The sequence below is a fragment of the Zonotrichia leucophrys genome, chromosome 1, assembly GCF_028769735.1.
Source record: "Zonotrichia leucophrys gambelii isolate GWCS_2022_RI chromosome 1, RI_Zleu_2.0, whole genome shotgun sequence".
NCBI lineage: Eukaryota > Metazoa > Chordata > Aves > Passeriformes > Passerellidae > Zonotrichia > Zonotrichia leucophrys.
Genome location: NC_088169.1, coordinates 25,160,835 through 25,177,381, shown reverse-complemented (window position 1 = coordinate 25,177,381; position 16,547 = coordinate 25,160,835). Strand labels below are relative to the sequence as shown.

Here is a 16,547-nt window from a genome sequence, read left to right as displayed (position 1 = left end):
CAGATGTTTGGATTCTGATTTCTGTTGAGGTCTGTGGAGATTAGTTTTGCTCTTTTTTTCCCCCTTTAATTTTAGTTGGAGTTGAAAGGAATGCCAGACAGAATAAAATTGCAATTCATAATCTTGGATCTGCCCCTGTGGAGAGTCCTACAGGTTCTGCAGTCTGAATGTCCTCCTTCTCCTCCTTCTCCAGCTTGGGACAACCTGCCTCTGTTCTTTGCTCTGCTTTTATTTGTCAACCAAAACTCCTGATCATAGATCATAGAACCTCCTGAACTGGAATGGGCCCAGAAGGGTCATTGAAGTCCAACTCCTGGCCCTAGGCAGGTTACCCAGAGACTCACACCCTGTGTCTGAGAGCATTGTTCAAATGCTTCTTGAACTCTGCCAGGCTGGTGCTGTGACCACCTCCCTGAGGAACCTGTTCCAGTGCCCAAACACCCTCTGGGTGAAGAAACTTTTCCTTATATCCAACCTAAACCTCCCCTTATACAATCCTTGGGTCCTGTCACTGGTCCCCAGAGAGAAGGGACCACTGCCTGCCCCTCCTCTTCTCCTTGTGAGGAAGCTGCAATGAGGTCTCCCCTCAGCTTCCTCTTCTCCAGGCTGAACAGACCAAGTGACCTCAGCCCATAAGGCTTCCCCTCAAGGCTCTACAGCATCTTTCTTGCCCTCCTCTGGATGCTCTCCAATAGTTCAATATATTTTTTATATTGTGGCACCCAGCACTCGAGGTGAGGCCACCCCAGCTCAGAGCAGAGCAGGACAATCCCCTCCCTTGCCCAGCTGGCCATGCTGTCCCTGATACCCCCAGGACAGGGATTTCCCTCCTGGCTGCCAGGGCACTGCTGGCTCATGTTCAGCTTGCCAATGACCCCCAGGTCCCTTTCCATGGCACTGCTCTGCAGCCTCTCTTTCTCCAGTCTGTACATCCAGGGTTGTCCTGTCCCACATCCAGGCTTATCCTATCCTGCACAGCTATCCTGTTTTCCTGCTTTCTTTTCTCTACTGTAAGTCTTCAAAGTAGTGCCAGTCTAGAGTGATGCTCACTTAGGTCATGTCAGGTGATGATAGGGGTGTAAACCTTTCAATTTCTGGTGACTCTGGGAACTACTGCCATTTGCACATTCTAGTTATTAAAAAGCTTTTAAATAAAGTAACTTCTGTATCTTTCTAGCCCTGTATATTACTTCAATTGAATTCAGTTTTATCTTAATGAGGTACTTTTCAAACCCAAATTATTTTACTTGATGATCAAATAAACTGTTAGAGGCAGAGAATAATAAATATTATAAAAACCTAATATAAATAAATATCCCCTTTAAAGCAAGCACCAGTGAAATTAAGGAAATAATCCCCTTGTAAAACTTTTGCTTACATTACGTCTGGTTAAAATATGCTAATGGTTACTTTATCAAGCAGACTGAATCTGCCCTAAAAACTTGAATTATTTAATAATTGACTTTTTCCCTCTCTTTCAACTTCTGAATTACATAAAGTAGAAAAAGATACATAAGCCAATTTAAATGGAGTAACCATTTTCCTTGTGCAAGAAACCTGAGTTGAGCCCAAAGGAAATGTGATTTTAGTTAAAAAGAATATTTTTAATAATTACTCTGTTGAAATTTATATACTCTTTTTGATCTTTACTGTGCAGATTTCTGATCTATAAGATAGTCAAATGGATGAGACTTTTAAAATAAATTTTTAAAAAAGCTAGAAGATAGCAATAAAGTCACTTAACTCCAGTCTGAAGAGTAATGCCAAAAGTGAAAGGCCCCTTGACAGTCATGAGCACTTGCTGTGTGTCTGTAAGGCAGCAGTCACAAGTTTAAGGCTGTGTATAGCCAGGATTGATACCCTTGTGGTTAACGACATACTTTTATAAAGTAGAGGTAGTGATTTTAATGACTTCAGTTTTTAACTTCTCAAGCAGTGTAAATATGAGATTAAAAAAAAGAAGTGTTATTTAGATGAGAGTTTTAAAGTGTGGTCTGTTCTAGGGAGTGATTTGGGAATACATCTGGCGCGTTAAGGATGTTGCCATAAGAATGACATGTTCTGAACTTTGAGTTTTAGTGTGACTTCTGCAGATGTGCTGGCATTGAAAGGCAGTCTTGTGATGTGACTTTGGGTGGCTTTGCTTACATTTATCACTTCTATTCCTGTTTTTTTGAGGGCACTTGTTACTTAAAATTGTCAATATTTGAATATTTTATAGTGAAATTATTAAGCTGAACATTCATTCTTGAATCTACATGGAATGTTCTGAAACAGCTAGACATCATTTGCAATGAGCATTGATTCTAGCAAAATGCTAGTCTGGTAGGACTGTGAGATTTCACCTTTCTTTTGTACGTGACTTGAGGACTTACATTATCTGAGGATCATTTTCTTGCGTTTATGCTGGTATGTTACTGCTGAGAACACACTGCAGATCACAAGGATGTATGCTTAAGGATGAAGGATAATTATAAATTTTAAATTTCTGTCTAGATGTTCTCTGGATGGCACATCTTCTAGAGGTGTTCACAGGCAGGAAAGGTTTTTGGAAAGCTCATGTTCAACATCTCTCTGAGTCCCCTGAAATTTGCTAATTATGGTATAAAGCCATGTTGTTAGTGCCACAATGTATCATCATCTTTGTAATTAGGAAGCTTGCAGTCACATTACAAGTAACTGCCACAGTGAATTCAGCCAGTATCCACAATGATACAAAGCTGGTCAACCTATTTTGAAAAAATATCTTGCAAATCCAGATGAAATGAGGTTATTAAACATACAGGTCATACAGGTATAAAAAATGGAAAGTAATGATTTTATTTGTTTTCAAGAATAATTTAGATATGCATAACTTTAGAGATACTTTCAACATTCTTTCACAAATACCAATAAAAATTAAAGCACCCTTGTTGGTTACACTGTTGGAGAAGGGAGTATGATCAATACTATTTTAGTATAAAGGTAAACTCCGGGGACCTCCATCTTTTTCTGTCACAATAGCATGCAATAGCTCATAAATTTATCAATTTACCAATTTATCTCATAAAATGATACGTGCTTTTGATAATTAAAGTACTTGTGACACCTGTGTCAATCTTAAACCCCCTGCATGAGTGTTCCTGGACAGTTTTGCCTGTGGTCCTGTTTGCATTGTCTTGCCCCTTCACCATGGCAGCATTTATTTGATTGACCTCATTGTGAAAGTAATAAACTAAGATGTAGCATTAAAAAAAATATGAATAAAAAGGTCGCTGCATTTAGTACTCGCATAGTTTAATTCCAGGGTGGATTTGATTCATTGAAGTGGCAGGACAGGAGTACAGCTGGGACTGCAGAAGGGGGGGCAAACATGTGGCAGGTCTCAGGAAGAAAGGTCTCTGTGGCTTTACCCATTGTAGCCCAGAAGATCTCAGGGGGAAAGGCCTTTGTCACGTCCTTCATCTTGCCCTTTGGGTGCCTTATACCTCTTATTGGCAGGATCTTTTTTTTTTGGAAGAGCTCTGAAATGGATACTCAGCCTGCTTCTATAATAGGCTGTGTTTATTAACTTGAGAAAATTTTGATTAATTTTTTTGATGAAGTATGAGATCTTTAGTATTGACCTTTTACTGGATGAACGACCTTAAGCTTATTGTTTCTAATTTTAAATAACAAGCATGGATTTTGAAGCCTATTTGTGTCTGCTTAATCAGTGGAAGATATCTTATTGCTGAAACATTATCTGTCTGCTTCTTACAGTTTTTAAATAAGCTGCTCACAAAATATTTACAGCTGAATCTCAATGTTCATCAATGTTTGCACTTCTGCTGACCTTTACATGCAGGAATACAGGTTAGCAAGATGTTTAATTTTACTCAACTATAACTTTTCCATCACTCAGGAAGTTGCCATAGAAAAGAATGGATTTTCAGCCTCTCTTCTAAACCATGTTATTTCCGTTTCTGCAATCAGCACTATTTACTTTTCTTCTTGTACCTAATTAGTACTGCATTTTTGTAAACTGTCAGATAGCAAGCTCTTCCCTGGATGCTCATGAAGTATGCTTTTATTTACAAAATGCAGTCTGCAACTGAAGTGGTACAATAAAAATTATGTTGTATGCTTTACAAGAGGAAAAAAATTAATTTTTGTCAGCTTCCTGTCTAGTCAACAAAGAAACGTAAAAGAAAGAGAGGACTGACAAGTTTGTTTCCTTTTGCGTCTGGCAAAATGTTGCACACTAAAATAATATTTCCTGTGGCTATTTTGCTCTCATGTTCCAACATTTCAATTTTTATTAAAACTGGATTTTCAAATGTCAATTTGGAAAAATATGGGTTGGAGAAAATTTGGTCTGTTTTTCATTTGGGCCAGACAAATAAATTGGAGAACATGTTGATAGCATCGGTTTTAACTTGCAACTATGTTTTAAAAATGGCATCCAGTTGACCTGTCACATAAGTAAAAGTGGGTTCCATGGCTGAAAAATAAATTGAAAAGAAAAAAAGTTGTTTGACAATCAATCTATGTTATTACTCAGTTACTTTATTAATTCTAATTGCTCTTTAATTGATATGTTTATTTGCAGTGCAATGTGCATTTAGAATGTCACAATCCATTTGCAAGTGAAAATGGGTTTTGGATTAAGGAGCTTATTTGCATGGGAAGACATGGCACTATAGTTTCTACCAGTATAAATATTCTGCTATGCTTATGTAAGGGTGAATTTCAGAGTAAGTTACAGGTTCAGGCTACAGGACTTCAGGGCAATATAATTCACACTGAAGATTTGCACTGCCTTTCTCTGAACTCCTGTATACCATAAGGCTCTTAACTAAGAAATGAATACAACATGAGGTGTAACTACTGGAAATGTGCATTTAATGGAACAAACTGTGAGTTGGAACCATCTAATTTGCACCTAAATCCTCTTTCCATGTAATTTTGATGTTCATTGGATGGACAAGACAGCAACATCCTGAAAGAGATCCAGTCCATCCACTCTGATGCACACAAATTCTGTGAGCTCTTGCAAGTCATTCAGGTTATTGATAGCTTTTATTCCAATGTTGGGATACTGCTGCCCATCAGAGAGCAAAAGATGTGGGCTCCTCTCCATAACTCCTAATTCTCAGAGAAGTTTTGCCATCCATAGGGTGAGGCTGTGGCAAAGCTCATCATGGTTTTTGTTCAAGTCAGGTAGAAGGGAGTCAAACTGTCATAAGTTATGGGTGTCCAAGTGTGTTTGTTAAAGACAGAGGCTCTTGTTCACTGAGGGAAGTATTTTCCTGCTGCTGGCATAGTCTGTGAAGGATCTAGAGCCAGCACCTTGCTGCAGATGTGAGGTGGTGCCTCAGGGGCATTACTGAGTCTTGCACAGCAGACCTGTGAACTGAAATAGTAATTTGGGGGTTACTTCTCAATTATCTGTCCAGCTGCTGAATGCCACGTGTGTTTTGAGGGTTGAGATTTATTTTGGAGTCTTTTTTTCCTCCTATTTTCTTCTCTCTAAACTCTTTCTTAAGAGACACCACCACTTGGAAAAGCCCAAGCGTTTCTGTGCTTCTCAGAAAGGAAAAATGTGTCCTTTGGGATAATTTCTTTGTAACAGCAAAAGAAAGTAAAAACCCACTTTTTTTACTTCTGGCCAATCATCTTTGTGATCCTTCACAGGAGCTGAGTCCTCACTTCTCTATTGAGCAAGGGCTTTTGTTAAACCATGAGCTTTGCATTTAAGAGGAATATCTCTTGAAAGTTGTGACTCTTCAACAGTCAGAGAGACCCATATGTATCTGGAGTCTTTAGATATGCAGTAATGTCCTTTGAAATGTAGCTTGAACTGAGTGGATTATTTCTGGGGTTTGCAGAGTCTTTAGGAGAAAAGATGTTGGTGTGTCCTGAAGAGAAAGCAGCTCGTAATCAATAGCATCCTTGACTGGAGCAAAAGACAAAATTCAGTGGCCTGTTAAGGAGCAGAGAAAGCAATATTTTCCCTTATGGCTTTTTAGGAGTCCAAACTAATAAATGACTAGTGGTTTGTTGCTAAAATTATCAGTGTAACAAAACTAAAATTGTAAGATGGAGCTTAAGAGAAGGTGCCCAGATAGATTAATGACTGGCAATTTGTTAAAATATTTGAGAGAAAATGTATGGTGTAGACTTCTGGTACTGCTTCCAGTCCAAAAAATTATGGTAGTATTATAATGCAAATAGTCCAAAAATGTATTTCATTTTAGGAAGTACTCTTCCAATTTTAGACCTTCCCTGTGGTGCTGTAGTTTCTAGAGCTGACTGTCTGCAAGAAGTGCCTGAAATCTTTCACTAGGGCAATTAAATTCAGCTGCTTTTTTTTTTTTTTTTTTTTTTTTTCTTTACTGTAACAGTGACATTGCCATAGGATGAACCTGCTTGGAAAATCTTTGAGATCTGTGGGGAAGAAAAGTGGGTTAAGTAGGTTTATCAAATGGATTTTTGTGTATTTTGGCTGGCTGCTAAGTAGACTAAACATGCTACATGCTTTTTAAATCCCGTGTTTGACAAGGATGTTGAACTGCTGTGGTTACTACTGCTGTTTCCAGAATACCATAAGGCTCTTAAAATGTACAAATTAGTTGCTCATTAACAATCTTGTGATTCATTGTTGAGTCTGTTGGTCAGAGTGAGGCCATTGTTATCCTACCTGTCTCCTCTTCCCAGTATTGCTGAGGAGATGGAGCTGGTGTTGTGAAGTGCAAACAATGTATTTAAAATTGTTTACATTGATGGTTACTATTTAATTGTCAGAAGTTTTGAAAAAGTTGAGGCTCCTTTCAGAAGAAAAGATAACATCACATGTTCTGCTCAAGAAATCACTTGGACAGCTCTGATAAATTCATGCAATAGAAGTTGCATATGTTCTGCTAAAATCTCCTAATCTTTAAATGCCCTGACAGACTCCTGGAAAGGTTTTATTGGCAATTTGTCTATACCTGCAGTATGCCGTGGAGGTCAGTGGAGTCTTCCACTAAGGTTTTCCTTGCAGAAGCTGCCACATTTGACAGGTATGGGCAAATCTTCTGGTGAGGTCAGACGGGGCTGTGTGCTGTGGATGTTGGTGCTGTGCTGGTACAGCCCCAGCTCCAGGGAGTGATTGCAGCACTGAGGAGCTGCTGCCCAAGCCTGTGCAGAGCCTGGCTGCAGGTCAGCCATACCCACTTAAAGCCACAGTGTTTCCTGAGTAATGCAAGCTCAGGCTTGGGAGAGCTGAAGGGTAAGGAACTGCTGATGGGGAGCAAAGGACTAAGAAAGGAGCAAAGGGACCCTGGTCATGCAGTGTATGTGACATGAAGGCAGGAGCCCTCCTGGGACAGACCTTTCCGTGGTAATGGTGTTACCTGGAAGTGCACACAGCCTCCTCCACTGCTGATAGATCACACTGCAGGAGGATGGTGAAAGGAAATAAGGAGCTGCACAAATAGTGCCCAGGGGAAAGCCCTGCTCAGGTGGGGTGAGTTCAGGACACAGCAGTCTGTGCCTGTGCTGGATTGTGTCACTTGGGTTTCTCCTCTGCGCTCAAACACAGAAGTCAGTTTATCTTTTGTGCTTTTCTCACATCCTTTGGTGTGCATCCCAACTAAGAGGATATTGCTTCTCCATTTATTTAGTCTAGGCAAGAATGCTGGGGACTGAAGATATCTGCTTCCCAGCACTGTGTTTTTTAAAAGCTGTTACTTCTAAATGTATTTGTTTATGTTGATGTTCATGTGTATCAGCTAAGGCAAGGGAAAGCACCGCTCATGGATGTGCTGTACACATTTGCAAAGTGGCTTCACTGGCTTCCTGCATCTCTCTCCTGAGGCATCTCCTTTGCTTTTGGGTTTATGAAGATGCCTTGCTGAACACGGGCTGCAGTGCAGGAGGGCTGCACCTCCCCTGCAGGCTTGCTCTTTCCATGCACTCACTCCCCAGTGTAATGGAGGCTTGCTGGGGCCAGACAAGTGTAAAGGGAGGACTTAGTGATTGGCTGGACTGTGTGGCAGAGGTGGCCTCTCCATCAGGCCCAAACCCACAGCAGCCACAGGGATGGCCCTGTGCCTGTCATGGCCCACGGTGGCACAGCTTTGGGGCTGGTTGCCACAGTGGCATCCATCTCTTATCTCATTCCCAGTGCTGCTTAGAAAGGGCTGCTCCCTGTGAGAGGAAGGAGGGAGGGAATCCCCCTTGGTAGTTCCCTCTCATCCTGGTTCTGCCTCCAGCCTGGGTTGGAAAGCGCTGGGAGGTGGAAGGTGCCTGGGGGGGGCTGCAATGCCTGCTGAGCTGGTGGCCACCACCGCCTCTCCCTCTGCCTCAGCCTCTGCCTAGTGTTGGTGGCATTGTGTTTTGCCTCCCTGCTGGAACTGTTTTGGGGCTGGCTTTTAACCACACTGAGTGCCCATACTCAGAGTTATTAGGGATACTCCCTGTGCTTGTGAAAATGGGGTCGTGCACTGAACAGCAAAGGCACAGGGGCCAGGGAAACTCTGAAACAGTTCTGGGGAGCAGTGAAGCCCTGCAGGTGTGGATTTATTGAGAAGACAGCAAGAAGACTGCCACCTGTCCTTGCACCACCAGCCACCACACCATTTTAATGACACTGTTTCCATTTTGCCAGGTTATGGCTAGATCCAGCCTTGTACCTCTAGCAGGTGCTGTAAGTGGTTGTGTGGATCCATCCCATAAAGCAGCAAGAAAAACAAACTTGTGTGATTTGTTTCAGAGTCCACAACCTCTCTGCCTCATGAACAAGAAAGATGTTTGATATTTTGTTAGCCCTCCACTTGTATATGTGGGGATTGCTAATGCCAGTTTCACAAACCATGCAAGTTACAGGACAGAGGGCTTAGATCTGTTCCCTGCAGGACTTTCTTTGCACTTTGCTTTGTGAGCTCCAGGATAGTTGGATATGAGGCGGGTGGTGAGCTCTGCAACAGCCATGGGGGGGTTCTGCAACAGGATTTCCTGTCCTCTCTGCAGGTTTTTTCAGGTTAGCAGGATGAGGAATGGGAGTTTCTTACCTGTATCAACTGGCTTCAGTTTGCCTGTTCACAAAATAGAAGAGCTGAGTGACAATTGTTAGCAGTGATTACCATAATCGAATTCAGAAGGGGTCGTGCCCTTCGAAATGTATTCCTGAAAGCGCCTGTCACTGGGTGTTAGGAAGCCCTGGAACATGCTCTAATCCTTAGCTGTCAGTGAAGAAACACCAGTGGCTGCAACACCAGAAGATCTTACTGGCACCTGGAATTTTTTCACTTATTTGAAAATAAAACTAACAGTGGAGTTGTTGTATAGGAAAAGAGTACGAAACCTACTGGGTGGATTGGTAAATACAGTCTTCTCTGTTGGAGGCTGAGCAGTATCTGACAGTCCATGGAAATAAGCCTAGTAGATAGTTCAGTAGATAATGCTTGTGGGAGGCTTTTTTGGTTTGTATTCACAAACCAGTTACTTGCTTTGAGTTGTGCAGTATGGAGTTCTATGATGTGATATTCTGAAATTTCCCTAAGTAAGCAGATACCTTGATTGTTTCCAGAGCTTCCTGTAAAAGAATGTAGCTGGAGGAAACAGTTGTTTTAAATGTCCTTTCTGTCCAAATATGGAACAACAGGAATAACTATATTTCCTGTGAACTAACGGGAAGCCCCCTAGATTTGCATCACTTTGTGCAAACGATGTTCACATCACCAACAGGAAGGTCATATTCACAAAGCAGCCTTTAGGGTAGTCCCATGACCCTACCTCCAGGATAGACCCCTGGGGAATTTGGAAAAGAATGTGAAAAATGAGGTCCCAGCAACAAAACATTTCAGCGCCAGCCATCTGATATTCTTTTGATTAAGAAGACACAACTCTTTTTTAAACATATTTTAAGTGAAGTACTTCCAACTGATGCTAATTTACAAAATAAATATTTTCATGAATAGTTAATTTAAAATATACAAAATTCTGAAAATTTGCTAATGTTCCTTTGAGTGACTAAGGTACACTGGAGATAGATAAGAATCTGTGGTCTGTCTGCAATTTTTGCATGAACATCCTGCATGATTATGGTAATTCTAAAAACAACAACAAAACAGCCCTCCCACCAGCCAAGCAGAAAAACCGTGCCAAAAATATATGAACAGCCCCCTCCTGTCCCAATAGCCATAATGATTTTTTTTCAATTGTTTTTTATAGAGTTTTTCTTAAAATTAATTATCTTCCAAAAATTGTACAAGGCTTTTCTCAGACTCACAGAGCATTCTGAGTTGGAAGGGATCCACAAGGATTGTTGAGTCCAGCTCTTAAAGTAAATGGCCCCATACAGGGATTGAACCCGCACTCGTGGTGTAACTACCACCATGCTCCAGTCAACTGAGCTAAACTTCTAAATAAAACCAGAGCTGAATTGTTGTAATTAGTTCAGATTTCATCATGCACAGCAGTACTTCAGAAAGTGACTTGCCATTCTTTTCAGATATTACAAATATGTTAATTTGTAAACTTCTAAACTTAAAGTTCCCCTCAGACTAACAGGACTACTTAACTCACGCACTGACATGCAAGTAATCATGAAGTGCCACAGTTTTCCACTGACTGTGTAGGTCTGTTTTCATCTGGGCCAAAGCAATCCCCAGAAGATACATTTGAAGAATGACTCTGCATTCACAGAGAGAAATGAGTGGGAACCACTTCTGCTTCCTCCTGTTACACTCATGTACATCAGCCTACAAGCAAAGCCGGTGTTCAGGAGAGTGAGTACTGTAATCCTGAAGTTTAATGAGTGTTTGGAGATTTTTGGGTTGCATGTATTTCCCTTGTTTAAACACAGGCATCTGGTGCATGTGCAGGACATCTTGAATGGCACTGTTCTGCTGTCCTCTGATCTGCAGAAAATGGAAATGACACAACCAAGAACTTTAAATAGCTACTGTATGGCAGAAGCTTCCAGTCACTGCTGACGAGAGCTGAACTTAATTTGGTGACCTAGAGCGTTAAAGCTTCAAAACCAATAAGTCTTCCCTTGGTTTGGGGAATTCCCTGAACAGTCATAATTGGAGTCTACCCATGATTTGCTGGGAAAAAAAATTTAAAAAAGGAGATGAAGATAAGCTGCCAACATTGGTTTGTGAAGGGTCTTTCTTATTTATTTTGTTTTTTAATAATGAGAAAAATAAATCTGGAGAGGTGGAAAGACTGGAGCTTGCTGACATTAGAAAAAAATTTTCTTTTGTCTGCTATTTTTCTGTCTGTAGACATCTGAAATTGATGGGTTTACAAAAGACATGAGAACTGTGCTCAACTTCTGGTCTTTGCTTTAAGTCATCAAAATGAAGGAATAGCAGATGTTCCTTTTCCTAAACCATTTTAAGGGTTGAAGTTCACATAATCGGTTCAGAAAAACTGGCTTTGTATCAACTCCTTTAAGGGTGTATAACTAAATTTTGCTAATTGCTAAGACAGTGCAGATTTTTTTGTTATCTTCTTTGTTCTAGCTAAGTGTAAATCAGGAGTTTTAGCTACATGATTTTTTTCAAAGTTGTTAATGGACTGTAAATCAGTTAACAAAATACTAATTTTAACTAATTACTAATTTTAACTAATACTAATTTAACTAATTATCGTAGTTTCCTCTAGTGGTACTTTGTACACAAAATAGCAGTTCTGCTAATTCAGTAGTTATATCTAAAGGTTGAAGACAAGAATAGTAATACAGCCAGGGAGCTATTTTGACATTCTGGAAAGAGAAGAAAATACGAGAGGAATGCAAGATAAGTGTCCTGCAGTTGGCATCAACTCCCTGTTTCTGTATTTGGTGGGATGTGAAATGTGAAGATATTATTGATCCAGCTCATGTCAGCTACATGAGTTGTATGCATGTGCACTTAGGAAGAAGTGCCTGCTACAGAGGGACGAATCTCCCTTGGGCTTCCAAGAGACTGGGTTTACACAGACGTGCAAAAAGGTTGATTTTGTGGAGAGAGAAGATTCAGACTTAAAGTTGTCCTTGTCAAACAGCCATCCTGTTGGCTTAGCCTTTCTTGTGTTTCAGCGTGAAACTGCTATGGTAATTCAGCTCAAACTGGGGTTTAAACTGAAGCAATATAGAGTGGGAAATCTTCACTGTTTAATTGGAAAACATTATCAGTTCAAGCATCCCCTCTAAACAGAAATTGTCATTTTATAATGATTTAATCACGAGATGAAGTAATTATGATTATTTTTACCTTTTTGAAGCACTTTGGCTATGAAATAGGTAATTTTTGAATAGTCAGAGGATTTTGACATCTGTTGTAGCCTCACCTATCCACAGGATTGTCTGTGATTTGAAAGACAGTATATTTTGTGCAGGACAAGTGACTATGTTCCCTGAAATGAGATTTTAACATGAACAGAGTTAAGTAACCAGAGGGAGTTTAATTAAATTTTACCTTACAGCTGTGCTTTGCAGGCTTCAATGTGAACTCTGTTGATACCTAGGCAATTAGCCTAAGCTGGTGGCTGCTCAGCAACTGAAATTCAGCAAGCAGAGCCTGAGGTGATGTTGTGGGAAAGGGAACTACATTTTGTCTTGAGAAATGCACTTCTCTAAGAGAGTGTAGCTTCCAAGAACTGACTCTGCCTTTGTATTTTTTTGGAGATGTCTGTAGCCTCCAGAAATTTCCAAATATGTGCAGTAGGTGCATTTCCAAATATGGCAGTCATCTCCCTCCTAGGCTGCTCATCTGGCTGTTTGCATCGTTCCTGTGCAAGTTCCAAGCAGTAGTCCTCAAATGCCAGGAAAGTAGCTGGACGTGAAAAAACAGGGCAGAACGCAACAAGTCTGTAGCTGTGATCTGACAGATGTCTTACAGCCTGCCTTGCAGAGCAGAGTTGGTTCGTCTGCTGCAGGGAATTTTAGCAGCTTTCTCAGCTCTGTCACTGACAGGGCTTAAGGCTTGTAAGGCTCAGTATGTGGGTCGTGGAAGCAAGAGGTCCAGACTGGGACACCCATTCATTAGCAGGACTTTTTTTGAACTATATGTTAATGTGATAGAAAATAGATAGGTGTCCTTTAGGCAAACACTCAGGCTGCATGTGGCACCTCTGTGTGTGTCGTGTTGAAGGGATGTAATCTTTTTATAGTTTAATACTGATTTACTAGGATGATTCACTGAGCTTATCAGTTGCAGACAGTCTGGGAGAATGAAATGGAATGGAAATGCTTGTCAAGAAATGAAACAATTTGCATCACTAAAATAAGCTTTTGCTTCTGGGCAGACTTATATTTTGTGGGTGGAGTAAGATAAAATGAATGTCCTGTAATGTTGCATGAGAGACTGGCCTGTGGTGCAAGGAAGCTATGGCCATTTGAAAATTGTGAGTGTATTATTCAAAATAGGGGAGGTACCTGGTGCAGTGCACCTGGCCAATCTTTGGATTAGCCTGTAACTGGCTCCTGGACAAGGGATAAAGAGACTGCCTTTTCATCTGTCACACCCCCCACAGATTATGCTTCCTGCCCAGCACTGTTCCTTCTCTGTTTTGGCACTTGGAGGCCAGCAGTGATTGTTCCAAGCTCCCTGCAGTTTCTGGGGCAGGCATTGTCTCTCTGAGGATGTCTGGGAGATAGGACAAAGTTATTTCTTTCTATTTGTCTCAATATCTCTAGTCCTATATAGTGGGAAATCATTAAGTGAATTGTTCATGTCATGAGACTGATTTAAAACCAAACTTTAGAAATGAACAATGATTTGCATAGTTTCAGTTTAATTGCCTTGTGATGATTCCTGTATGTGCTATAATCATCCTTCTCTCTTCCAGCATCTCATTACTTAAGTGCCCCTTCGACCTCCTTGAAGCGCCCTTTGATCCACAAGCTTCTTCCAGTCTGGCCCTCCCCTTTTACCAGAGAAGCAGAAAGAAAAACCTCATACTTCTTCCTAGTATAGGCAGAGTGTTATCACGTTGCTCAGATTCTAAATGCATTTTAGGAGTTGAGGATAATGCTATCCAGCAGTGGCTGTCGTTGCTGGCCAGCCTCCCACCCACCCACAGAGGCTGCAGTCAGTGGCAGCAGGAGATGATGTTGCTGTGGAATAAAGGCAGTGTTTTGCAGAGCAGGTGCCTGTTCTGGCATGGCAGGCTGCAGCCCTTGCCCCAGCAGGACCTTGTGCAGTTGTGCTCCCTGGTGCTCAGTACCTTCTTACCTTCCTTGCCTTTGGTTATTCTAATCTGAGGCATTAAAAACAGGAAAAATTGAATATAATGGACTCATTTTTGTGGGGACAAAAAGAGGCTCTAAAGCACAAGCCCATTCTTCTGGCTATGCTAAATTTGAGAACAAAACCATACTTAAATAACAACATAGGTTTTTTCTAAAACATGTTAAATAATAGGCTGAGGAAATATGCAGGGATTAACTTGAAAACAGATGTTTATAATGATTCAGTGACTTATGTTAAGTACATTCCCAGATGCAATAAAACAGACTTCTGGGTTTAGGGGATGTGTTGATAAAACTGATAACATTCTACATGATCCTGTAGGAGGAAGTATGAGCTGCAGGCATGCGTCCTCCAGCTGAGATCTCATCAGTCTGAAAAACTAAGCGAGGTCACACCAGGTCACTTCTTGTAATGGGAGACCCAATGTTTTTCCAGGCATAACCATGTCCTGCAAGGAGTAAAACTGATTATTCAGTGGGTGGCACGTTTCCTTTCTGATCCTTGCTGAGGTTCCACTGCAGAATGTCTAGGTGTTGTCTTCAGATCTAGTTCTCTTTCTACATTATATGATAAAAACTCATTCTAATCATGTTAATTCTCACCTTTGTGTGAATTTATAATATAACATGGTATAATAATGTAAGTAAAAATTGTAAATTGTCAAAATCGTAGCTATTTTTGCTTTACGTCAGTATGGAGAAAATTCTACTTCAAGAAACAAATTCAGTGGATGTATATATACAAAAAAAAGTGTCAACAAAAGCAATAAATTTTTTAGGAGATAGCACTGTAGTTTCATTGGATGGCCTTTTTTTTTTTTAAGTATTAAAGCTCCATTTCTCTTTGATGCATTACTTTAAAATAAAATGTATTTACCAAGTAAAAATGTTACTGTATTATTTAGCTTTCTGGGTTAATATTTATTGGTCTCATTGGGGGCTTTCCAAATTCAAAACGGATTAGGTGCATTTTCTTTTCATTTCCCTGCAGTACTGAGATCCCAGTAGACTGTAGAGCCTGCAGGTGTAGAGGGACAGGTGCCCAGCATCTGTGCTGAAAGCTGTCTCAGGGGAGATGCTGTCCCTGACTGCTTCTGAATAATGGCCTGAAGGGGCTGCTGAAGGATCTCCTGTGCGTTGGTGGAATATTCACTGATACAGATGTTCTTCTTCTTTTGCTCATAGTTTGTTTCTGAGGGGCATGACAACAGTAAAAGCTATTGACTGCTGAGTTGCTTCATGACTGTGAGGAGGAAAAGTAGAGATTGGCCTGATGCACTTTAGAGCATCTTTGGTAACACAAAGTGACTGTAAGATTTTACCTGTGCGCCAGTTAATCTGACTTCTCTCATGTTACTGTATAGGCTTAAGAAAACTTTCCCTGCTCTGACCAGCCTTGGGGTGGTCAGTGGGGTGCTGCTGACATCCCTGGCTCATTGCAGTGTGTTCTGCCTGTCACCCACTTCAGACATTTAATTCTCAATTTCTTTTATTTTCAGGGATGTTCCGGTTGTGGAAAATGTGATTGCAGTGGAGTAAAAGGACAAAAGGTAAGTCAGCTCTGTCCATTTCATTTTCTTGCCTATTTCAACCACAGGGTATAAAATCCACTGGGAGCTAGGAGAGCCACTGGGTTCAGTGAAGGCTTGCACTGCCAGGGGGCATGGCCAAGGCCAGGCAGTGCCATCAGCAGGGTTTCTGAGCAGCAGCCTCCTCTGTGGCTGTGGCTGCAGAGGGCGGGAGGGCCAGGGCTGGGGACAGGTGAATGCCTTCACTCTGGAGTGAAGCCCCAGCCTAATGTGGCCGTGCCCTCTGTCCTCCCCCATCGAGTGGGATGCTGACCCTTCACTCCCACCTTTCCCTCACCTCATCTCCAGCATCCTCAGTGGGCAGCAGGCTTGACATCCTGACCAGTTCTGGAAGTGAGGCAAGCAGTTCAGTTCAGGAATGCTCCTCTCAGCATGCCATGCAGATTGTTCTCCAGATTGGCTGTGATGCATCATAATCAATGCTCCCTGACCAGGGTTAGCCCTGGGAGGCAAAGACTTGCAGTAGGAAGAGGGAGGTTAATGATCAACTTAGATACAGAAAAGTGTTGCAGGTCAAGAAAAAAAATGTAAAACTTTTGACAGAACCTTGCAAATGAGTTTTAAAGTTCCCATTCAGTTATCTAAACTTCTTTTATATGAAAAAAGGCACTTCAAAGTCTTCTTTTAAAGCAGTTACAGTGAAGAAAAATTACAGAGCACTTAAGCACTCCGTGAATTCCCCCTGTAAACTACCTGCTTTTGTAAATATTATAGACATTCAACCATCTCCTTATCTCTTCCAATTTTGCTTGTAGAGATTTTAATCTATGATT

At 41.1% G+C, this 16,547-nt stretch overlaps 1 protein-coding gene across 3 annotated transcripts in view; it reads left to right on the top strand.

The window, feature by feature from the left end:
* The window catches only part of COL4A1 (collagen type IV alpha 1 chain), a 121,024-nt gene that overhangs the window by 34,350 nt on the left and 70,127 nt on the right, over positions 1 to 16,547 (top strand). For all 3 annotated transcript variants that reach the window (XR_010439627.1, XM_064708994.1, XM_064708991.1), the window contains exon 2: positions 15,685 to 15,735. Coding sequence is in view for 2 of the 3 variants with exons in the window: in XM_064708994.1 (XP_064565064.1) it covers positions 15,685 to 15,735 (51 nt within the window). In the remaining variant the exon portion in view is untranslated. The remainder of the gene's footprint in view (positions 1 to 15,684; positions 15,736 to 16,547) is intronic.